The sequence below is a fragment of the Aquila chrysaetos genome, chromosome 25, assembly GCF_900496995.4.
Source record: "Aquila chrysaetos chrysaetos chromosome 25, bAquChr1.4, whole genome shotgun sequence".
Lineage (NCBI taxonomy): Eukaryota > Metazoa > Chordata > Aves > Accipitriformes > Accipitridae > Aquila > Aquila chrysaetos.
Window position 1 is genome coordinate 16,959,766 of NC_044028.1, and position 24,853 is coordinate 16,984,618.

Here is a 24,853-nt window from a genome sequence, read left to right on the forward strand (position 1 = left end):
TTGCTAGAAAACTGGCCAGCAGCCAGCTGTGGCATGCTGGCCAGCTCTGAGCGAGGCGCAGGCGGGTGTAGAAGCATCCGGAGAAGGGCAGCAGAACTCGCTGCTGTTAGTGCCACACCAAAATGCCCCATCCAGCCCGATTAGTTGAGCTCTTCTCTGTCGTCATGCTGTGATCCTCTGAGCCCCCTCTGCTGGGTGAAAAAGCAAGAAGGAAGGGTTCTTTCTACACATCCGTGACTATTCCAAAGACCTCCGCTGCTGTTGTCCTCATCGGAGGAGATGTGGTGGCTGTCGTTACCTGTTTGCACACTGGCTGCAAAAATGGGAGAGATTAGATGGAAGCTGTGAAAATCTGATTTGAATGAAACAGCTGAGAAGGAAACTTGTGTTTGCCCTTCTCTGGCAAAGGAAGCTAAGCAACAATAATATTGCAATAATATGCTTTAACTTTTGGTCAGCCCTGAAGTGGTCAGGCAGCTGGACCAGATGATCGTTGTAGGTCCCTTCCAACTGAAATATCCTATCTCATCTCACTTTGTAGAGCTTCAACGACAAGGAAAAACCCTTTAAAAACTTCCAATTTCAGGATCAGAGTCGCTATTGGCATCAAGCCCAGCAGCGTAATGGGTCACCCCTATGCCCCTCGCAGTGTAGTACCGGGGGAAACTGCAGGAGAGGCGTGTGACCAACCCGCGTCCTGTTTCTCAAGCGTTTGTGCTCACGGATGCATCGCTAATTTTAAATAACCCCTTTAATTAGCAGCTTCGATAGCGCGCTGCTCTCTGCTGCTCGTCTCCGCTCGCAGCTGCCCACGTGGCCTCAGAGAGCGGGGCTTCCCCCCTGCGCCTGCGCGGCGCCCGCCGGTCACGTGCCGAGAGACAGCCTATGAGGAGGCCCCTTGCTGCGCGGTGCCCGGGGAAAGGAAGTGCCCGCCGGTGGTGTCTACCGCGGCCGTCGGTTCTTCGACCGCCTCCGTTGACCCGGTATGCGCTGAGCCACCCCGCCCGCCCGCGGCGCGCCCGCCGCTCCTCAGAGGTGAGTGGAGAAGCGCGGTGGGATCTCCGTCGCGGAACAGGGCGGCGGGGGGGGGGGTTTGCCATGGCGACCTGCGCCCGGGACGGGCCCGGGCTCGGGCCCGTCCCGGGCGCAGGTCGCCATGGCAACCCCCGCCCCGTTCCTAGGCCTCTCTGGGTTGTGCTGCTGCCCGTCCCGGGAAGCGCCGTGCTGGTCCGTGATCCGGAGAGCCCCGTGCGTGCTTGCACTCTTGGTGGAAACAACGCAGTTATGTTGGTGGAGCTGTGTCGTTTGGCTTAGTACAAAAATAATCCCCAACTCCGGCACCTCTCTGTGCTTGGGTACGATGGTGCCAACAGAAAAAAAACCTGTTCCTTGGTTCTGGTAGAGAGGCGGGAGGTCCCGCAGCTATGCTTACAGCTCTTCCTTCTCTTGGCGTCTTTGGGGGGCTCAGCCAGCAGTGCAGGGGGTCTGTAGCATTAACTAGTGTGTCTCCATTTTCTCTGTAGCAGAATTTCCTTTGGAAGGGCCGGGAATATGTCATGCTTCCCTAGATCCAGCTCCCTCCCTTGCACAGGAGCTGCTCTGGCTCTCCCGGCTGCTCTGTGTCTCCTGAGAGCCTGGGTCACAGCTCACAAACCGTCCTGGCTGGCTCAAAGCTAACAGGCACCACGACAGCTTAGCTTTTCTGTGCTTTGCCCTACAGAAGTGTTATGTCTGTTTGAACCTGCCTGTAGAGCTTTAGCAGAGAGAAAGCAGTTGTTCAACTTCATATCCAAGCGGGATGACAGCTGAATGTTTTTACAGGGTGTATCTGGAGGCTTTTAATTGCAGTTGATCAAACTGAGCCTCAAACCCTGTCCCAAAGACTGTGGCACAGTGCTTCCTTCCGGGCGCGGTGGCAGTTGGCTTTGCCAGGAGCGTTTGAGCTGCTGTGCCCAATTCCTTGGGCTGCGCAGCGGGAGGTTATACCTACGCTATCTATATGGCGAAAATAGGATCTCCATTTCTGAGACTGCCGAAGCTGCATGCTGAAAGCGCTGCTTCTTTCTGCGTCCTGTCAGAGTGACTAGGGCTGGTATCATCACCACCAGGATTGCTATGTCCAGCCATGTACCAAAGCGTGTGTCTTAGATGTTTGCTTTTGATTATAGGCATAAAATTATTATAATCTCCTGTGGTAAGCTGTTTAAATATTTAATTATGTTTTCTGTGTTGAGTTTGAACTCTGTTAGCCTGCTCTGTATCTGTTGTAGTTTATCCTGTCTTTGTTATAGTACAGCACCTCCCGAAATCAGCTAGCCTGTGGTAGGTGACCCGTGGTGAGCTCCTCTTAACCTTGGCCGCTCATTGCAGCTATCCTCTCCAATCTTGAGAACTGCATGAACATGGCTGAGTGTCTGGCCTTTTGTTGACAGATATATAGAGGCATTAAATATGTGTAGCTAGCTCAGACCAAAGGCTTTCTAAATGGTTGTTTTTCTCTCTCTGTTTGTTCTGATAACTCCCACTGTCCTATTTTTGACCGCTGCTGAGCAGCAAACTAATGTTCTCAGGGAACTCACTGTGAGAGCATGTTTTGGTTTTGTTTTTTTCCCCTTGCAGTGGTTAACACAAATTGGAAATGTTTGCCTTTCTCCAACCTGCATTCCTTTTTTATCTACCAACTTACAGACTTTATCTGCCATTTTATTAGTCTTTTGGCATTGTGAGAGCTTTCTACAACTGTGAACAGCTTTAGATTTTACTGTCCTGGAAATCTGTGCCCAATCCCAAAGGATCACCAGCCAGTTTTGTTGCATATCTATTAATCTCTTCTTCCATCTAGTTTTTATGAATCTGCTGAATGTATTATAGCTGGAATCTTTTTTCACTATGGATTCATCCTAGATTTGCTTCCTTTCTTTTAATCTGCCATAGATTCTCCTTCATCCAGTTTAGTTTCCTCAAAAGCCTTTGCGGGCGACCCTTCTGGTAGCTTTTTGGTGCTAGTGCATGGTATTTTTTCAACTAAATCAATTGCATGTATGAATAAATTCTAGCAGATTTCTCAGAAGTGAGGTTCTTTTAAGAAAAGCTGGTGGCTCTCTCCCAACGTGTTATAATTAGAGTGGAAACTCTTCATTTACAAGATAACATTAGAGCAGCCTCACCCCCATCAGAAGCAGTGATACTGTGTACTGCCTGGTACCAGGCTTTTAAAGTAGGTGGTTTTCTCTTGCAGGTTAAAAAAGTACTTCTGTTATGTCTTGTAAACTGGTGCTTTAGTTAGTCTTTATATGCCTAGTAGCAAATAAAGAAACATCCAGTAGTGTGTAAGCATTGTTCTAATATGTCGTTTTGTTCTTTGAAGTAGCTGCTGCTGTTGTTTCTCTCAGCTGGTTGGTTGGTGTATTTAAAGCAAGTTGACTTAACATGTCTGAGTAATTTCTAAGTGGCTTAAAACCTGTGGTGTTCTTAATTTACGTTTCTTTTCCTAAACCAGAGTGGTATCATTGTGTCTTTTGATATCTGGGCTGGCCTCAGAAGTCATGAAATGTTGTGGGAGCTGCCAGTGGAATTCAGAAAAATGGTCTGTTGTAGTTGGGAGCTCAAAGAGCCTTTAACATAGTATGTGTATTTATTTTTGCTGATGAAGTGTGGTACTTTTTTCATGTCTGTTGTTATTTCTTTCCCAGTAAGGATGATCTTTTTGCATGTGGGGGTGTGTTTTTCTTTGTGGACGGTTTTTTTGGGGGAGGTGTTATGAATACAGGTGTTGGGCCAGTACAGTCTGATAGGTTGGTCAGTGAGTCAGTGGTGGTATCTTAGGCCGTCGGGTGATGTGAACTGGTCCTGCCACCCAAGAAGCCATCCTCCCTCTTCCTGGCTATTTTCTAGCTCTCTGCCCAGCCACTCCCAGTGTAATTTATGGGGTGAGCAGGAGCAGGTGAAACTGTGGTTGCAAAGGCTGCCCCTTGGTGACAGAGCTGTTGTAAATACCTGAGGAATTACAGGTAGCAACCTGGGGACTTCCTTGTGAATGGTTTGCAGAGTTGATTCAGAAGTCCTCATGGCTCTGCCTTCCTGCTCACCACAGGCTACTGAGCTGGAGGCAGCCTTTGGTAATGGACAGGAATTCCCTTCAGTGACTTGGTGCCATCGGCTGCTGTTAATGCTTTGTTCCTCTGATGTTAAGATGCTTTTCAAGAAGAAATTGAGCTAACCTGTTCAGTGTAGCAGCAGAGAAAGTTCTGTCTTAGCCGAGCACCTCTTCTACAAACTTGAAAGTTAACTGCTATCTAAAATCGTTATTAGAGTGGTATCACTCCTGTCTTCCTGTTTTGTTTTTTTTAACCAGCCATAGCATGTCTGATGACTTCAGTGCAGGGTGTCGCAAAAAGACTTAGAGCTTCATGTCTCACCCCCCACCCACACTTTCCTCCTCGCAGAAAGGTAAGAACAGGAGCTGTACAGTTTTCCAGTGTTAGCTTTTAATTAAGTTTTTAATTTCTCCTTTTCAACTTATTACTGTGGATGTAAGAGCAAACATCTATGCCAGAATCCATTTTAAACGTTACTAGCTTAAAACAGTAGCAGTGGGGTTTTTGAGTTGAACCTGTGTGTCTCATGCTGGAAAACACCATTGAGAAAGAAAAGGAAAAGGAGCCATGTTGGCTCAAATTTTAAATTTGGAATCTTGGAGAGCTGTGAGTTTGGGGTGCTTGTCTGCCAACTACGGAAGGAATGTTCTTTTCAAGCCTTTTTTTTTTTTTTTTTTTTTAAAGCACCTTGTTTGCAATAGCCTCTAAAAAGTTACTTGTTAGTGTCTCCTATGATGTAGGCGGAGGGACTGGGTTTTATCGGCAGCCGTGTGTTGCTGCTCAGCAATGAGGACAGTGTCTAGGAAATGGAGGCAGGCTCGAATTCCCCTCTCCCAGTGTTTGTACTATACTAGGCTGAATTTTTGGCTGTTTTTTTAGTCACTACATACATTTTCTGTGTAGCCGTTTATTCTAATTTGGGAATGGCAGCAGGCCCGCATGTATGATGAGTTGTTTGGGGTTGTTTTTTTTTTTTTTGTTTTCTGGAGGAGCAGCTGCCTGTTGGAAACTTGCCGTTTGGCATTTGCAGGGTATTAGATCTCTCCTCTAGTGAGCTTCTTGTAAATGTGCCTCTATTGTGACCCTTTGGTTTTAACTCCCTGCAGTGCTACTGTCACAAAGCAGATTTTCTTTTCCACGTCTTAACAAGAAAAGATTTAACAGCAAAACCCTCTTAGAGATTCTTGTTCGCCATTCCCTGGAGGAATTGCTGTATCTGGGGCAGCAGGAAGCCATGCCTTTTGCAGTATGCTTTAGAGACACTTTATTTGGGTACCAGCTCCTGTGAAATCTAAGGCTTCAGTAATGTATCTAGAGCTGTAGAGTAAAAGAAGGAGGCCCAGAGAGCTACTCATTAAGATTTCTGCTGCTGGGAGGCTGACAAGGCAAACTTCAAATGTGCAGAGGATCAGGGATACAAGTATAAAAGGATTTCACTAACAGTAAGTGTTTTCATTTCAAATAAATAACTGCTGCTTGCTGCACAGGTAGAACTATGTTTTGCCTTCTCATTTCTTAATATCCTTTTGGGGTCTGATTCAAATCCTGATCCTTCATGGCAGGAGGCCAAAGTGTTAATTACTGTGATTCTGTGGTTTTGGCTTTCAGGCTTTTAGCCCTGTGGTGTGCACACCTCAGTCTGGGCATAACGCAAAATGAAGTGCAGAGCTGGGGACAAGGCACAAGTGTATTTCTTAGAATGATGTTTTCAGAATTTCAGAGCTGAGGAAAAATTGGCTGAGCAGCGTGGGGTGAGCCTTTGGGAGGAGGGCTGAATGCCAGGTTGGGTTTTCCCAGGTTGTGTGTGACAGTGCTGCCTTCCTGGCTGTCCGAGGCCGGTGTGCTCTGACCAGGCTCTTGTAGATATTCCACATGAGGAGGGTTTAATATCAAATTTACTTGTTTGGTATATTTGGTGTTGCCCTGCTAAATCAAAATCCCATGTGATACAGCAACATACTGAAATCGCAGCACAAGCATAATACAGCAATTGCAGCGTACGGTTGAATCCAAATGCAAACATGATGTCTGTTACTGGTCTATATACTCACTGTCACGGTGCTCGTTGCCTGCAGTCACTGGGAAGGAATATGCAGATTGAAGCCAGCTTGGGCCCTTTGTTTTCTTCAAAGTTTTATTTATTAATTGTCTGGTTTTTATACTTTGGGCTCAGCCATGTATATGAATCCCCCATCCTGGTCTGGCTAGCTCAGGAAGACATTGTTCTTTGTTAATTGTCTCAGGGCACCTGATGATTCACTGGTGCAGCTGTCTTATCTAAACCCAAGGTTACCCTCCAGTCTCCATGGTGTTGAGATAAATCCAGCTTTCTCTACAAAACATTTTTCCCCAAGCTCACTGTTTTTTTGCCCTCCTCCACTGTGGGGGGTGTGCTGGTCGGGCACACTGCCCTGGGCAGATTTACTGAGAAGAAAGTCCAGGCACTGACAAACTCCTTTCTCCAGAGTCATGTCCCTGAGAGAAGCTCGTTAGTGCTAGGGTTATGCTTTGGAGGCAAACGGGATCCACATAGCAGGGCTGGGCTAACAGCATATGTTCAAGATGTGGCAGACTAGGAGGTTGTGCAGGGGGAGGCAGTTGAGGAGGGCAGTTTTCTGCACAGGAAAGGAAGCTGCTACTGAAGCAGTTGAAATAATGAGGAGCTCAAAGTCTTGAGAATGCTCGTCGGTTTGCATAACATACCAGAAATGGGGAGAACTGTATCTTATGGGGTTTGTATGTTGCTTGTCCCAAATGAACCTGCGTGGGATTCCTAGAAGGAGCAGAAACATTAAATGGGATAAATAGAGTGTAACAAATAGCATATAGAGGTATGCTTGTATGGCATGTGTAGCAGAGGACGTTGTATTGGTGTAGGCAGCACGTTTAACACCCCAGCTTTCCAATTGGGCCTTTGGGTGCAAAGGAACTAGTCTGAGCCCAGGCAGGGTGAAGAGATTTGTTCCTCACTGATGTTATGTGGGACTGTGGGCCTGAGCAACCTGATCTAAGTTGGGTTAAACCCCAAAGGGTCCTTCCAGCCTAATTTTTTTTTATTCTATGACCAGACTTGAAGTAGTACCTAGGAGGTATCAAGCAAGCCAAGTATTTAAATGTCTTTAAAAATTTGGCTCCTATTGCTTTGATAATGTTGCCCTAAGTCACAGAAGCACCTCTTTGAGATTCTTAGTAATGAATTAATGATGTTTTCAAATCCAGTCACAATTTTGTTGTGTTAAATGAAAGGAGCTTGGTAACAGGGGTGTCTGTGTGGAACATTCCCTGCGAGACCAGTAACCTAAAAACACAGTAAGCTTGAAATGAAATGCAGAAGGGAAATCTTTACTGCTTTGTTGGAATTAGACCTTTGGCTAGTTCAGATTGAATGGTTTAATGTAAATCAAATCCCCAGTGCCAGATGGCACAAGGTAGAGAGACTTATAGCTGTGAAAGCTCCCGCTGGTGCTCTTGAAGTGATACTCCCCAGACAATAGCAGAGTTCGTGTCTGTTTTGAGTATGGTGATGCTCGGTCACAGCTAACATGTGCCTGTCCTGCATTTTGAGTAGCTCTTAAAATTCCATCTGGACTTTGTTTGATCCTATTTATTTACAAGTGAGAGAGGATGCCAGGTGTCATTAAAATTTTTTTTCATGGAAATCTTGTCTTGCTGGGATTTGAAAACTATCCACACAGAAGTTGCAAACAAGGATTTGGTGGTGACATTGGAGCAGCTCCTCTGGTGAGGGTACCAGGCATAAGGAAATCCAGCTCTGGCCCACTGTGTGCACATGCAGATCTTCCTGGGAGTATCTGCCAGTCTGTGTTTGTGCTGAGCAGATGGTCTGCTCATGTAAAGTAAAATACAGCTACTGTGTATATGTCCATTGCTGAAATGCTGGGTAGAAACATGCAGCCATAGGCAGAGGGACGTGACCTGACAACCAGAGGAAGGGCCAACTCGCATGCTGCCTTTGCAGAGCAGGCTTGTTTAGCATCGCTGCAGTTCCTCAGACCTGCCCCATGCATGGTATGTACTTGGTAGTTGTCTGGAGGAACTTAATCTTTTCCTTCTGTGGAACTACAGCAGATAATCCTTAATAATCTAGCAGGAGTGTGCTTGAAGAAAATGCTTTGAATTCCAGAAGATTAAAATCTTCAGCCCAAGTAAATAAGGGTCTGCACCGTTTAATGACGGAGGTGCCTTCGATACTGGGGTGGTTGGCCATGTGTCTTTCAGGACAGTGCTTCCTGAATCGTAGGATCACTTTGTAAAAATTGCTTTTAAAAACCAAGCCTGCCAGTGCTTGCTTTTCTTTATTCTTTCCTGCAGGTTTGCTTCTTTCTGTTCAGGATGAATTGATTTCAATTAGCTTTTAAATTGGAAAGTAAAAGATTTTGATGAACTTCAGTCTAGCTTTGTTTCTGCAAGCGAGTAAGATTCCTTCACGTTGGTTTTTGTGTGAACACTAAATTTGAAGCCAATACACCCCTTATTGGAAGTTATATATGTATATGATTCTAGTTAGTATTGGTTTAGCTTTAGTCTTAGATTACCTTTCTTTTATTCTGCCAGGAAATTCAGTGATATTTGTTGCTAGATGATAAAATTTTTATTTGAGATTTTTATGAGCTTATCTGGATGGAAGTTGAAGTCCAAATAAAAATTCACAAAACCAGCATCTTGTGATGGTTCACTGTGGAAATCCAACTCATTTTTGCAGAATGCACAAGGCAGAAACATGGTTAAAACATGTCTAATAGTGCTAAACAAGGGAAATCGTAACTTGTTGAACCACTTGGCCAGGCTTTTGTAGGTATGGAAGTGCTCGAGGGATTTTCAAATGCATTGAAGCAGCTGCCTGCCAAATTCTAGTAAGCATCATGATTTATCTTGCATTTGAACACCCTGTTGGATTAAGAGTGCTGATTCTGTGTGGCTACCTCAGTTTCTCTAGAAATACGGTATTATGTAGATTTTATCTTTTTTTTCTTTCTTTTTTTTTTTTTTTAATACAAGAGCTCTAAGAGGGAAAGAAAACTTCCTGCTCTTGAGAAAAGCCTGAGTTGAGGTTTCTTAGCTGTGAAGCATCTAGTTCAAGTAAAGAAACTGTCCCTGCACCTGGTAGCTAACCTAAACTCAAAACAGGACCTGCTCTTGCACAGTAGGACCTGGAAGTACTGGTGGTAGAAATATGTCAGTACCCATACTTGGCTCATTGCACTGAGTGAACATTGATAATTCATGGAGTCCCAACCATTGCTTGGCCTGATGCTGGAAGCTAAAGGCTCCTCTGCCTTTCGGACAGAATTGTGAAATATTGTTCTTTAGCTCAGTAAAGCTAGAGCTTATTGATGCCAAAGATTTATGACATTATTTTTAAATAGTAAGTTTAGGCCTTAGAATGTGCTTTAATTTAAAATTATATGTTAAGTTGGCTTATTTAGTAATGTACTTACTATTTCTTTTCATCCACCTTCGTTACTGCTAAATATTTGTAATGAGAATTTGACGGGTTCCTCTGCAGCTACCCAATACACCTAGGGCCAAAACATTTTGCTAGATTTGTTTCAACAGTGCAAGGCAGAAGACTAGTAGAAATGCTCAAAACCTTTATACTTTCCTGTAGTTTTTTAAAATTAATTTGTTGTGTGTTAATATCTGCAGTTTTTAGGTAGGAAAGGGAATTTAATGCTCAGTTTCTAGTTAGACTCACTGCTACCTTTGCTATTTTGGAAAGGGCTGTCCTCAGAACTTTTTCAGATGTTTAACTGCATGATCCCTTCATAAGCATAAAATGCTGGCTCCTTTTATAATCATCATAAGCAAATGTTTCCCATTTTGACAAAAGAGTGAGGTCACTGTGCCCCGCTGGGTGGAGAGGCAGTGGATGGTGTTAACCATGCCACTTCCCAGCCTGAGGCCATCATATGAACAAAAGCCTGACACCTGAGAAAAAGATATTAAAAGAAAAAAGATAACTTCACTTTGGGTTTTCAAAAATTGCTGTGGACCTCCTTCAGTTAACTGCATGTGGCTGGAGCCTATGTTTTGCTTCACAGCAGCCACTGCTTTGTCTCAAAGGTGAGAACTTGGTGGTGTCAGTGTTGCAGTGGTGAGTGGAGCTATGCTACCTCTAAACCCCTAAAGGCCCTTTTAATTTCCATTGAGTCCTAGGGTTGTATTTTACACTGATACTGGGGTTTTTTTGTTATTTCTTTATGCTTCCAAACATATCTTTTGTTCTCTAAAACCAAGTTGACTCTAAAAGTGATACTGTCATCACTGTGCTAGCTGAGGCTTTTGTTCAGGACTCTGGCTCTGCTGATTAAGGCATGCCACAGGCTGTGTGGAGGGTAGGACTTGGGTTTTGGGTGTTTGCCCAAGTATCTGTGAAGAGCCAGAGGCTGTCACCTGGGTATGAAGAGAATTGACTTGCCTGGGGTTTCTTCTCTCTTGGTCATAGCAGCCACTTACTGCAGTTCCTCTGGCGGCAGCAACACCTGGCCAGGGAGGAAGGCACACAGGTCTTCTCTCCTAAAACCTTGTGGCAGGACACAGTGCCAGGTGGGTGTCCTAAATGTTCTTTAAATGTGCAAGAGCATCTGGATTGAGTCACATAATGCAAAGCAGATGGAGTGAGTCCCTGCAAACACAACTGGTGCTGGGAACGGCTGTCTGAATTTGAGGGGAGGGGAATTATCCTGTTCAACAAAACAGTCATGGATTACTTTTTTTTAAGGCTGGCTTCAGCTACAGGATAATGCATAATGCTTGCCTAGCTCTTTGAGAATATAGTGTTAAATAAACATTAACTAATCCTCGCAAGAATGCGTCCTGTGCTGGCTCTGCCTCTCCTGCAGCAGCTGCTGGCTAAGTCTGCTCCTAGGCCCCTGCCTTTTCTACTCATTAGCAAAAATAGGGCTCTATCATGGTGGTTTCATTTATCTCTGATTTATTAATTCTGATAGTATTGACTGAGAAAGGGTGTTGCCTTACAGGAGCATCGAAACTTCTCAAGAAAAATGTGTGAGAGAGAGCACTGCTGTTGCAAACCTGAGTGCAGCTTAATGCCCACTAATGAAGCAATGTATTGGGGCTTGGAGCTTCGCCATGGCCAAAGCAGCTCTGGCTGTATGTGCCTGCTTGCTCCCCTCTCCTCTCCTCCCACCCCCCCCCCCCCCCCCCCCAGCCTATCTTACGCTACCCGAGCTTTTGCCAAGCAGTTCTGGCCTACGAACAATTTTGGCCTCATTTTGTGATCTTGTGGTGGGTCACTGCTCTGAAATGGCTCAGCAAAGGGTCCAGCAAGGGTGGGAGGAGTGCGTGGGTGGGATGGTGGTACTGGGGTCCACACCGCTGTGCATCAGCTACCTCAACCAGCAGCGGTGTGGTTCAGATCAGCCAAAGCAAGTGAACATGCCCTTCCTTCAGGGCCCTGCGGGTTAAAGCTGAGGCATGTTAAAAGGTCACCAGGGGCTGGTGGTAGAGAGCATGCTCACTGCTGCAACAGGGTACAGATTCGAAGTCTAGCTTCAGAGGGCTTGAGCCAGTTCTAGAAGTGTAAAATTAGCTTTAAAAGCAGCAAGGAGTATTGGTTTTGTGGGTCTTCTATGTGCTTAAGTTGTTTTGAAACTAGCATCTGGACTGGTTGTGAAAGCTGTAAGGCTGCTTAGTAAATATGCAGCCACAATCCTAGAACACGCTGTGAAATAGCTGTGATTCTTTTTAAGGACTTCTTTGGAGAAGAACAAGCAATACATATCAATATATGGATCCCCTCGGATGCCTTTCTTGGGAAAATATGTAGGACCGGTCACTGGGAGGAAAGCTGTGTCTGGGAAGGATCCCTTGCTTAAAGAAGCCCATTCCATTTCATCTTTTTCAAGAGCTGTAGGAAAACGTCATTGGACCTCTGCTCTATCAAAGCATTTGGTATTCTTTCTGCCTGCACAGGAGAAGGGCTGGCAAAGATTTCTCTACATAATAGCGCACCTTAGTTGTATCCTTTCTTCTCTTGATATATCGGCTGTTTGATGTGTTCCAGGTTGCAGACAAACCAGTGGTAGAGTTCGTCCTTCCTCCCTGGGAGATCCAGGCTGATGCAGCATAGGGGCTTTATGCTACTGTCTGGGAGAATGGAGGAGTGGGAGCTCACATTGCTCTAGCTAGTGCAAAGGAGTCATACAACGTGTGTTGCAGGGAGAGTGCTGAAATCAAGGCGAACGTTGTTCTCCTTAGCAGTGCTAATTACCTCTCTTTCAGCATTGATGTTGAGTTCCAAGGACCCCAGCATCTGGGGACTCTCTGCTCTCTGACTATGATCATGTTGTGCTAACTGGGAGTTGCTCTCTACCAGTTCATCCAGGGGACTTGCAGAAGAAAGCTAGTTTATGTACCTTAAAAGAGAAATTTGTGGGTGGAATGTGGATTTTATGGCTTAGCCTGGTTTTTTTTTCTTAGGGGTACAGTGGAAGGAGGTGTTTCCAAATTCTTAGGAGAGAAATCGCACACAGTTCTGTGCTGTCAAACATGTCAAACTGGGATCATTGCTGTGCCTACTCCTTTTGTGTGTCTTTGCCAGTTACAGAGTGTGTTATGGAGGTGATGTGATTTTTGTGTTGAAACTGCTCAAATGGCATATCTAGTCCAGTGGGGAGTGTGTATAAATCTGTTCCTTCTTGAGTGTCTGAGCTTCAAAGCAAAAGCACGGGAGAGCTGAGCATCCCTTTCAACAGGAGGGCATACATAAGTGCTGCTGTGTGCAGCTTTTTCTTTATAACTCGGCATTTTGAAACCAAGATTTGAGACTCTTAAAACTGGGAAAAGAAAGTAAAAACAAAAACAAATTACTTTTAAAATTAAGGGTGGTGGGTTTGTTTTTCCTTTGCATCCTGGTCTGGTTCTTTGACCTGGGACTAGGAGGGCTGCAGTGAGAGAGACAAAGCTGTGGAGGGAGAACTGCAGGTGGCCTATGAAAGGGAACAGAGTCCCGCAGCTGCCCTGTCTCTGCCTGCCTTGTTTGCTCTGTGCGCAGTGTCTCACAGAGGGCTTTGTCCTGCCTAAAGCCTGTTCTCAAGATCTGTTCTTCATTCATGCGTCTGCATTACAAATGCTTTACAACCACTTTAGTTATTGCTTGCTTCTTTCCCTCTGGTACCTTGTTAAAAAAGGCCGAAGACATTGGAGTGTCCTGTATGTGGTTAGCAGGAATGTGGTAGTGCTACGGTGAAAGAAAAGGGTATCTTGGGATTTCTGTATTTGAACGCTCTCTGCTGGGCTGGAAAGCCAACCCTCGTGGAGTCGTAGCATGTGGGAATGAGGGGAAATGAAATTAGATCTCATTTCATCAGCATAAGTTAAATAAAATTAGCATTTTAAAGAATTTGAATCCTCTGCGTACGTACTAACTGGAGATGATGGGATTGTGTAAGAGGTCTTTATAAATGTTCTTCTAGCAATGCTTCATTTTTTAAGCTGTTTGTTCAGTTTTAACAAAATGTTGATCCTGCATAGAGATTTGAAGAGCTCCATGCATCATAAGGTACTCTTGGTGCATTGTTGGCTTATTTAATGCAGCATCCTGAGCTCTTTTTGGAAGTGGCTGGTGCCAGATGCTCCTTCACACGCATCACTGGACTGCTCGCAGGGAGCGGGGTGCGTACAGATGTAGGGCTGGCCGGGTCAGTCAGGCTGAGAAGTGAGCTGTGCTTATCCTGTGGGCAACAGGGCTTTGAATTGCTTCTTGGGTTAACGTTGCCATATTTTGCTTCATCTCTTTTGAAAACTCGTTCTGTCAGGAAGAGCAACTTTATTGAACTGAGAACCTCCTGCTGCCTTTGTGCAGATGCCTGACTGAAGCTGAGGGTCAAAATCCATGCTTCATCATTCCTAATGTGCTTTCTTTTCTTGCAGGTGTGAATGACAGAGGAGGTGCCCCCGACTGCACTTACGGACGTAAACTTGCGTCTTCTCTGCCACGATGACATAGACACAGTGAAACAGCTCTGTGGTGACTGGTTCCCAATAGAGTATGTTACCAATTTGGGGTGTGAGATGATGGGGATCTGGAAACAAATGGTGTGAACCTGCACTGGTCCAGTTCAGAGCTGACACCAAAGGCTCTGCAGCCATCTGGACTGTTGCTAAGATAGCAGCAGGTTCTGAATCTTTTATGTACTGTGGTGGTGTTCCTGTTAGTGGCCTATTGCTGCCTGCCTGCAGGGTCCTAAACAGAAAGTTCCTGTGTGCAGATTTTGGCAGAGAAATGGGCTTTGTAGTTAAGTGGGTGGATCAGCTTCTTGGGAAAGACTGTGTATGAGATGGGGAAAGGAGCATACCTCCAGGAAAAAGGACAGCATCCCTGTGCTTGTGAAAGAAAGTTGTGTTCTGGAGTGTGTGCCAAGAAGCACCCTCAGAGCTGAACCAAACCGACACGGGGCAACTGTTCCTAAGGGACTGTCTTTCTGAGTGTCCCAGGAGGAGACTGAACAGTACTTGCCTGTGTACTCGGGATCACTGTTGCTCCCAAAGCTCTGTCAAAGATCTGGCTTAAAGCTGATCTCAGTCTGTCCTAGGTCAGTTTCCCAGGCCTCCATTTGGTAAATGCTTGTGTCTGCACAAGCATTGCAATAAGGAGCTTTTCTGGGGGACAGTGATAGCTTTCTGGCTTAAAGCATCCAGGGAAACTACAGCTGTAGAATTCAAGGATTTTTTTGTTTTTCTTTAGCTTTGTTGAGAAGGTTTATAGAGGATTTTAGTGGATTATAATTAAGATTGCATAAAATGTAACAAACCAGCAAAATCATTCATAATATTTTGAATTTGTAGATTTCTTTTAAACACAAGGCATGCTGAACTCTCACTTTGAAATAAATCTGTGTAAGCTAGTTTCCCTTTAGTTGCTGCAGAAGGGGGAGGAGAGCTTAAGGTTGGTGATGTGATTTTTTTTTTTTTTTTTTTTGTACCAATATGCAGTATTTCTTTCACATGTGTATCAAATTAATGAGATCCTTACGCTCTTAGATGAGGGCAGATGGATCTTGCATTTAAAAATAACTTGCTAAAGATGGAAGTGAAAGCTCTGGGCAACAAATGTAAAATGAAAATGTGGTTGCCTTAGTAAGGCAGGAGGCCATTACATGAGCAGCCTGCATTGCTGCTTAGATGCAATTGAAAGAAACCATGCTACCAAATGGGGCACAGCAGCTGTTTGATGTTCATTGGTACCACACAACAGTTAAGACAGGAAGGGCGAATAACTTCCTAACCCAGATTTCATGGAATAAGCTAAATTAGTAGCATAGAAAGAGCTTTAGATTGACATATGGCTGAGCTACCTGGCTGTATGTCTTTGCAGAAGACAGCCCTTTCAGTAGTAAAGCTTCCCTCCCTTAGTCTTGTGTAAAATACATTGGCCTGCAGTTCCAGTGACCGGCATTTAAAGATGTTGCTTCCCATTTCCAGTTGAGCAGCATCTGTGCACAGTGTTGGCTGTGGCACTGCCTGCTTCTGTGGGCCCTGTGTCCCCAGACATTCCTGTTTTTTTTCTTCCTTCCCAGGTACCCTGACTCATGGTACCGAGATATCACTTCCAACAAGAAGTTCTTTTCCCTCGCAGCCACATATAGAGGCTCCATCGTGGGAATGATAGTGGCAGAGATCAAGAGCAGAACAAAGGTGCATAAAGAGGTATGCAACTAAACTGTGCTTCAGTATGAGATAGTCCACCTCTTGCCATGGTTAACTGCTATGGAACCTGTTCAGGGTATTTTTTTTTCCCCTTCCATCCAGACACTTATAAGAGCGATCCTGAGTTAAGAATTTAAGAATTCCAAGAACATGCCAATTTCCAGCTAACAGAGCACGGGTGGTGGGATGTGTCTGAACATGTGGGCTGCTGCGCAGCCTGGTACCACAAAGGCTCTTCCTGCTGGGGCTAGGCAGCCGTGGCCCGATGGGAAGCTTGCTGCCTGATGTGCTGTGCGGAGAGATCAGATCATGCAGGCATAATCCAAAAGTGACTGTGTGGCAGGCCATTTAACTGCTGCCTGGCTGTTTTCAGTATGCCTGGTCATTGCTGGTGACTGAGGTATGCGCAGCTGTGGGAAAACGAACCTCTTCCTTCCTTACGTAAGGCTTGAACTTCCTTAGCTGTGCTGGGCGAGTCACTCCTGTGACTTCCTGCAGAAGCTCCCCTGTTTACATGGTCACTGTCTCGAACACAAAGCAGAGGTAACCAATCTACAGAAAGCTCAGGCTTCAGGGATAACAGAGCTTGGAGGCCAGGAGAGACAACACAGTACAGCAGAGAGGTGAAGAAGAGATGGTCACTGAAGACAGTATGAGAAAAGACTACTGGGTTAGTGCAGGAAAAACAGCATAGGCAAGTGGATTAAAAAAAAAGCAGGGGCAATGCAGAGAGTGCATAACTCCTGAAAGGCCATCAGTGTTATGATTGAACAATGATCTTGACATTTGTAGGGACTGAGAGCATTGAGTGGCATGGCTCTCTGAGCTTCACGTCAAAGCTAGTCAAAGTCAGAAACTGCATCTTCAGCAACTCTAACAAAAGGCTCTTGTTCCAGCCAAGCTGAAAGCCAGGGGCTTATTCAGGCACTACTGCAGGCGACTGAGCCTGTAGAACATGCTCCTTGTCCTCTACTGCAGTACAGAGATCTCCAGCTGACATGAAGCTCAGATGGAGCATGCAGACAATAAAGACTGTTGCTGGATTGATCTAGATACTGATGGGTAACTCCAGAATTGGCACTTTAAATCCTTCCTGGTAAAGAATGCAAATATATTCTGTCCTTAAGCCCACAAATAATTTATATAGTCAGGAAAGATGATGATTTGTATTCTGCGTCTGGGAAGATGATATGAAAGTAGGAATAACCCCTAAGGGACCATGCTTGAATTTTTTAACTCTGCACATCCTTTCCAGAAGCTTCAGCTAAGACTGTTCAGTGAAGAGAAGTTTCCTGCTGTAGCCTTGTTTTCAGGTGTTTCAGTATGGCATTCTTGCTTTCTCCTGTGCCTCCCCAGGTATCCTATTAAATAACTTGTCATATCTCTACTTAGGATGGAGACATCCTAGCTTCCAATTTTCCTGTGGACACTCAAGTTGCTTACATCCTAAGTCTTGGAGTGGTGAAGGAGTTCAGAAAACATGGAATAGGTAAGATGGTGCTAAGTGACAACTCTGTTTCTGTTATTTGCCACGTGTGGCTAGTGGGCATGACTGAAGGAGCTTCACCATTTCACTGGAATACGCTTTTGAGACAAGCTTGTTGCTGACATGTAACCAGCAATTGGGAAGGTGATGCACTCACATCCCCTTCTTGGTGTTAATACAGGTGCACTGAGATGTTTTTACTGGTGTAGGCACGACACAATGTGCAAATGTTTCTGAAGAGCATGGGGCTTTGTCTGTCTTGTTCCCAGGGGACAGCTGAGCACACCAAAAACTTTCAGTCAGTCTCAGCAGCAGGACTGCAAGTGCTAGGACTTCACTCTGGAGCAGGGTTTGAAACAATTTTTCATGGCTATCAGAAGCCTGGTCCCTGAGGCAGAAAACATAGCTGCTTTTAACTGTTCAACTTCAACAGATCAAACAAACATTTAGAAAAAGGCAAAGGGAACTGGAAAAAGTGTAACTTGGACCTGGTTAAATCTGTCAAATGCATGTAAAAGTCAGCTCTGAATGCCTGCTGCAACACACAGCATTTTTGCAGCCATTTGAAAATCCTGCAGTCAGAAGGGCTTATCTCCATTTAGAGCAGGATGTGTTTTGTCCTCAAAGTGCCCTTCTGATCCAGTTTTAAGTATCTTTGATCTGCAAAAGGAAATAGGCCAGGTTTGGCAGCATGACCCAGTGTTGCACATCTGGAGTCTCTTCAGTGGATACAGGTGTAACTCATTTTCTTCAAGTCCTCCCTTCTCCCCCAGTCATATTCAGAATGGTACAAACTGATAGGATACATAAAAATGACCAGAAGAGACCTCAGTGAGAGCACTGTGTTTAAAACTTGCATTGAAATGCTAGTGGGGAGAAATTTTCTGTACAAAGAAGAAAATACTAGCACAGGATGTTCAGAGAAGGTGGTAAAGAGGTCTTCTGTTCTGTAAAATTGTGGTGGTTCTGAGTCTCCTTTCAGTTTCCAAATCCTAATATTTTTTTTTCCTAACTCCATCTTGCTGGAATTTTCTCCTTTCAGAATCAGTATTTCCTGTATCCATTACATCTATACAGCATGTTGCTGTGCTGTCTCAAAAACTTTGGACCTGTACCTGTAGCAAAACAACCTAAAGCAGCTGCTGCCTGCTGCTGCTTTTACTGAGACCTTTCTCTTGAGAGTTTTTCTACTTGTTTGAAGCTGAAGTCTTTAATGCAGGAGGCTTTTCACCCCAGGCATACTTCTAAGCACTAAAGCTCTGATTTTTCTCTGGCAGGCATTAAAAGGCTTTGGTTTCTAGTTCTCTGCTATTCTTAAACCAGAGGGCAGTTGGATTTCTGTGAGATAGAAGAGTGGAATATCTCATAACAAAATTAAACTGCTCTCCTGTTGATGTCTCTCAGTGCCTTTCTGTGCTTGGCTGATATAAATTCTCACTAAGTATCAAGTGACCATGAAGTCAGGGCTGTTGACTTATGCTCTGAAATCCTGTGGGTCCTGCTGAAAGTCTTACGTGCCCTGCAGATTGTGAAACGGCACCGTAATTTTCATCTCTATGTTTGTATTAGCTAAGCTATTTCTTTAGCCTGTTGTTACCACATCTGATGGAAGAAGTTCCCCTGCAGGTTCTGCTGGGTCCTTCATGCCATGTTGAGGTGGTTTGGATGAACCTCCAGGTCTCGTCTCTTGGGGCTAGAGTATCCTCTGTGCTCTCCTCTGGTTTCTCCTGCTGACTAGTGGCTGCAACAAATTCAGGTTGAATGAGACTATGCCTCAGCTCTCTTCCTTAGAAGGGATCTTAAAATCCCACCAGTTCTTAGATTTTAATTCAAGTTCAGCAGACACAATGCAATAACCTGCTTGTGAAGTCCTGTTTTGACACTCTGCTGTTTTAAATGGCTTTAAAATAAATAAATGTGATAGAACAGATACCACTGAAAATGACTCACTGACCTTCCCCAAAGCTGAGAGCTGCTTGGCTGGGGATGGGCATTATTGGCAGATTCCCATGTCTGGCTCATCTTTGTGGTTATTGAATCAGAAGTTTGCGTCTTTATAAAATCTGTTTTGTGAAGCCATAGTCATAGGTGAGATGAGATTCATATTAAAAACATGTAGTGTGGTCCTGTTAAATTCCTCAAGAAGGTCTGTGAGAACTGGGTGGGATCTGGGGTCTTCAAGTGTGTGCAGCAATCGCTGCATAGACACTGGGTGCAGATCTCAACTGGGACCTATGAACCCTTGTGCTAGCCCTGAGAAGGCAGCTGCCCTGTGTGATTGTGCTGCTCTTTCCTTCAACAGGTTCGCTCTTGCTTGAAAGTTTAAAAGACCATATATCAACGACTGCCCAAGATCACTGCAAAGCCATCTACCTGCACGTCCTCACGACTAACAACACAGCAATAAACTTCTATGAAAACAGGGACTTTAAACAGCACCACTATCTTCCCTATTATTATTCCATCAGAGGTGTCCTCAAAGATGGCTTTACCTACGTCCTGTACATCAATGGCGGACATCCACCCTGGACAATCTTATATCCTTTACCTTCAGTCTGATTAGCAGTGGAGCACGCTAAGCACTCGCCAAACCATGTTTTGGGTTAACAATAGCAATCTAGCAAAGCATGAGCTGGCTAGGTCTGGGGACTGATGCCTGCTCAGATGAGAGTTTAATCTGAAGCCAGCAGGAAGGCAATGTTAGAGGGATTTGACAATGATCCATTTGTGCCCAAGCTCCCCTGACTCCTCTGGGAACAGTTCAGGGAGGCAGTGTAGGATGGTACATTGAATTCTAAGTTGGAGCAAATTTGATGCCGGTGATGGCGAATGCTGGTGTTAAGCCAAAGTGCTAGGTGTGCTTTGGCTTGTGGGGTGCAGGATTTGGCCAGGAGCATGGCAGAGAAGCCCTTGGTCTTTATTCCTGTGACCTAGGATCCCCTGTGACTCTGGCCTGGCCTGGATCTCAGCAGGCTGCTCTCAAACTGACTTTGGGAGTTTGTTTCAGGTCACGGGATCATGGAGAAGAAACTTGACCTTTCCTGGGTGTAGGTAGTCAGTCCAAACCTCTCCAGGCAGGTGGATGGATTGCCATCCCCACGGGAACTTGCTGTGGAGTGCAAAGGGAAGTAGCAGCTGCTTGGAGGAGGTATTTCCCACACAAGTTGGAGCCACTGTTCCCAAATTGCCGCCTTTTTCAGTGCAAAGCACACCTGCTTTTGATAGAAAGGAGCAGGCAATTAATACAAGGAGCAGATCTGTCTAGCTGAGCAGAGCAGCTTTCACTGTGTCGTGGGGTCTCTTTAGGGAGTGCTAGTCCACAGAGTATTTTGTTATTTCTTAAGTTATAGGATAGATTGTTGTCCTTAACTGATGGCCACTGACTACCTTCAGCACATTGGATCAACGCTAGCCAGCCTGAGCCCGTGTTCAATTCCCCAGAGGATATATCGACAAGCCCAGAGCCTTCTCTGCAGCCTTCTGCCCTGGTCTGGCATTTCTGCCAAGAGTGGCATTGAATATAGCCGGACGATGTGACTGGATCAGAAGATGTACAAAAAGCAGAGGTAGGTACCTGGGGGAAAGTTCCCTCCTCTGCCCGAGGCCGGCAGCGATGCGGTGGCAGTGCCCCATGGCTGCTGTCCTGGGGCAACTGTGAGAGTGTCCTCAAGCAAGGGCTGCTGAAGCTGCAGCTCTGCTGCTGGGCGAGCTGCTCTGTAAGGTGTCGGGGGCATCACTGTGCTCTCGTCTCCAGCTGGTGGCCAAACTCCTACTGGTTTCATTTGAAAGGGATTTGAACTCTGATCTTGTTTACTTGAGCCCAGAGCCTGACAGCAGATTGAATCTGTCCCCGGTGTCTCTCTCCTTTTCCCAGCTGTGTTAGACCAGCTTGCGAGACCCAGAGTGACTGAGTCCTCACTCTTTCCCCAGCTCAGTGTCCCAGCACAGTAACTGGTAGCCCATTTGCTGCACATTGCATTGCACACCTCTGATAACAGGGTCTTCAGGACAGTGGCCCCCCGGTATGCTTGAAGAGACCCATAGCGCCTGGTTTCCCTAAGACAGCTGCCCTCTTTTCTTTCCATAGGATTGTTCTTCCTTTCATCTCCTGAACCATCCGGCTCTGTGATGATTCCAGTGATGACGGTTCTTGGTCAGTGACCCAGCCCCTGGACGGGACTCCTTGTTCCACAGGTTGACCGAGATTTGGTAGACTTTACACTTGACAGGCTGCAGTCCTGACTTACCCCCGTGGCCTGGAGCCCGTGAGCGCTGTCTGGGCAGGCCTGGCTGTCATGCGAGGCATCTGGCTGTGCCGTAGCTGAGGGCCCTTTGCGTCACCAGTCTGTGTGCATGTTGCACTCTCCCTGCCACTTCCCTTGCCTCTGGTTTGCTCCTATTTGTATATGTGATTTAGAGGGGTTCAGCTGCTGCTTCCACACCATGGCTACTGAAAGCAGCATGAATGAGGTTAATGAATCTGCACTGACCAACCATGTAAATGAGCCGTAAGCGCCCTGGCAGGCCACTGCTGGCAGAATATACAGTTGTGCCCTTGTTGCTGGGGAAGGGGAGAACTGGGTGAGGGGAAGTGGAGAGCGAAGACCATGTCTGGGTCCTGCCAAATCAGCTGCTGGTGCTTCCTGTGGGTAACTTCCAGGGAGGGTAACTGCCTCGCATGAGAAACTACCCAGCCCCAACAGCCCTCTGGAGTGACTTAAAAAGCAGCATCTAATTCAGGATGCATCAAGTAGAAGGCAGGGAATGAAATTGCTATTTCATAGTGAAATATATATATTATACTGTATAGATCTTTCTGCCTTTGTCCAAGTTGGAACGTAGCAGGGGAGGGGAGCTGGGGATGTGGAGCTGCTGCTGCAGCCAGAGCCCTGCGGAGTCTGGTCCAGAGCCCTTCTCCTCCACTGCATGCACCCTCCTTTGACACCAGAGTTGGACCCCTGCAGCGTCTTTAGGGATGAGCTCTGTGCACAGATCACACTGCCTTTTCCTTGCTGAAGAAAAGCCTCCCCAGCTGCTCACTGGTGTGCTTCAGGCTATAGTCTGGGCATCCCCTGGGGCTGTGCCGGCCCGTGTCCTGGCTGCAGGACCTCTCCATGGCTGGGCCAGCCTGGGGCTGAGTCTCAGCTCACTGGTGTTAACATCTAGCTTGTGTGCTGCAGCCAGGCCAGGCACTGTTCCTGCGCCTCAGAGCAAGGTTGGGCGAGAGCTTTGCTTTTAAGGTCGGAGTCTCTGCAGCCCACCCAGCCCGGGCACGTGTCAGAGGCGCAGGTATCCCTGGAGCCCTGCCACGTTCCCCTGGTGAATCCCCCTTCCCTGGCTGAGGCTTTTCCTCCGCTGAGCACCATGTTCCTCATTCCTCTCTCATTTTGAAACTGGGGCTTGAGCAAAGGAGGTCTAAGCTGCAGCTGGTGCGTCGCCTGTCTGTGCAGGCAGTGCCAGTTCTGGCAGTGGGTGTGGGCAGGGCCTGGGGATGAGACACAATACAGGTCAGGCTTAGACTTAGAAGAGAAAGAAAGCATGTTAAGATCTTGCAGCCCGGATGACTGTACAGTCATGTCAGTGTCTGTAAGCCCCTGAGGTGGGAGTTAATTAATAAAAGGGTGCAGGAGGTGAGCTTGCTGTGTGTGGTACTATGCTGGTTCCTGAGAAGGGTGGCTGGGACTAGCTTCCCCTTCCGCTGCTGCTGCCACGGGGCTGGCACTGTGTGCTGCTGCTCAGCTCGGAGGCGGCTGTGGCACAGAAAGCCCTGGTGAGCGCAGCTTCCCCTGCGGCCCTGGCCAGCCCTGCAGCCTGGACTGCAGGAAGCAGCTTGATCTAGCCTGAGGGGCTGGCACATACCATGTTTTGGAGCAGCAGAAGGCTGTTCTGCTGGGAGGTGCCGGTACCCTCTTCTGGGGCTGACAGAGGTCTAGCTCAATGACTGTTTGACACAAAGTAAGAAGGTGTCTCTGTGAGGACAGAAAAGCTTGGACCTGTTGGAGAGTCCATCCTCAGAGACATTCAAGCCCCAAGAAGCCAGGGCTGACCTCAGTGTGGGCCTTGCTCTGAGGCTGTTGGAACAGAGCACTTCAGAGGATCCTTCCAACCTACACGTCCCTGGTTCCCCTTCAGTTTAGAAGCACAAGCAGCACGCTGCAGTCAGCTGGGTGCAAAGTTGCGGCTGCTGCCCTGCACGCAGCAAGCAGGCTGAGGAAGGCTCAAGGGACCGTTTTGTGGCAGAGGATATGCGATGGGGCAGGGAGATGCAGGCTGAGCTGGGGCAGATGCAGCTTTGGCTGAGGTTCCTCTTGGGGTTTTAGCTGGGCCACAGGGTGGGAGAGGGGCTCTGCTGCCGGGGGACTGAGAGAGCGTGGTGTGTTGGCAGCCTGCTGCCACCGACATTCCCCTCTGCGGGGCTGTGTGCTCCTGCCTGGGAGTGATGTGCTGGAGCCGCTTGCAGAAGAGCGGGGCAGGTCTGCGCAGCCAAGGGCTCAGCTGAGCGGACAGGGGCATCCTGTGCATCCCCTTCTGTGCCGTGGAGCTGGCTGGGTCCTTCGGCCGGGCTCTGGCTGCCACCACCTCACCGAGGTGGCTTGGCTGCCTCCAGCCTGGCCTTGCTGGCTCAGCAGGTGCCCTGGCTGTGCTCCCCTGCCTGGCCTTGCTGCCAAGCAGCTCACCTGCCGAGGCCCTGGCGGGGAGGCTTTGGCTGGCCCCCACTGGCAGGGGAGGTAGCAGCAGGGGCTACTGTGACCCCTCCTAGCCACAGCACTATCCCAGGGGAGACCTGAAGCACCCTTCCAGCCTCACTTGTGTTACCACTTTTTGGTCTTGGGGTTTTTTGGGTTTTGTTTTTTGGTTTGGGGGGTTTTTTTTGCTTATCCACTTTTTACTTAAACATGTCTATTGGTTTATATGAGTTTCTTTAGCAACTCAAGCCCCTGGTTTTCCTCAGCACTTGCTTTCTCTGGACCAGAATGAATCTCTCTCTTTTCCCTGATTGCTTGGGACTGATGTTTCTTCACTTTGTATCCTGCCCGTTATGCAACCCAACTCCACTGCTGCAGCACTTGAGCACATCCCAAGGGGAGCTGTGACTGGTCTGTGTGTCCTTCTGCCACCCTGTCCTCTGAGGCATCAGCCACCTCCCCACCTCACAGCCCATTATTTATTGAAGAGCATTGTGCTGCCACCATCAGTCTCTCTCTAAACGTCTTCAATTAAACCAGACCTCTTCTCCTGAGTCGTTTGTCGCTCTGTGCAGGAGCCTGCCTCTAATCGGCTGCTTGAGCACCTTCACCTGACCTTGTGCTCTGCCATGGTGCAGGGTGACCACAGGCCCTCTTCACCAGGAGTGGGGGTGGCTCCTGCTGGCCAGGGATGGATCCCCAGGCCAGGGATCAGTTTGGGATAGGCAGAGGGGGGGACAGGGCAGGGCCGGAGGCTGGAGCAGGGGGAGCAGCTCCTCTGGCACAGAGCCTGCCCTGTTGAAAGGGGGCTGCTGGATGGGTGGAGGATTTTACTAAGGCTCAGCTGAAATGCCTCCCCAAGCAGAGACCAGGGCCATGCACAGCAGTGGCTG

At 47.0% G+C, this 24,853-nt stretch overlaps 1 protein-coding gene across 3 annotated transcripts; it reads left to right on the plus strand.

Moving 5' to 3' along the window:
- Positions 1 to 892: 892 nt before the first annotated feature.
- On the plus strand, positions 893 to 24,514 carry NAA60 (N-alpha-acetyltransferase 60, NatF catalytic subunit). 3 transcript variants are annotated; one of them, XM_030002144.2, is made up of 7 exons: positions 893 to 1,035; positions 14,013 to 14,128; positions 15,659 to 15,788; positions 17,181 to 17,277; positions 19,577 to 19,811; positions 20,655 to 20,840; positions 21,362 to 24,514. In XM_030002144.2, the coding sequence occupies exons 2-6, from the start codon at positions 14,019 to 14,021 to the stop codon at positions 20,809 to 20,811; spliced, it is 729 nt and encodes a 242-aa protein (XP_029858004.1). In that variant the 5' UTR covers positions 893 to 1,035; positions 14,013 to 14,018; the 3' UTR covers positions 20,812 to 20,840; positions 21,362 to 24,514. The 3 variants fall into 3 exon arrangements, with proteins under 3 accessions (XP_029858004.1, XP_029858006.1, XP_029858005.1); XM_030002146.2 differs by lacking the exon at positions 893 to 1,035 and adding an exon at positions 3,570 to 3,586; XM_030002145.2 differs by lacking the exon at positions 893 to 1,035 and adding an exon at positions 5,267 to 5,539.
- Positions 24,515 to 24,853: the final 339 nt, after the last annotated feature.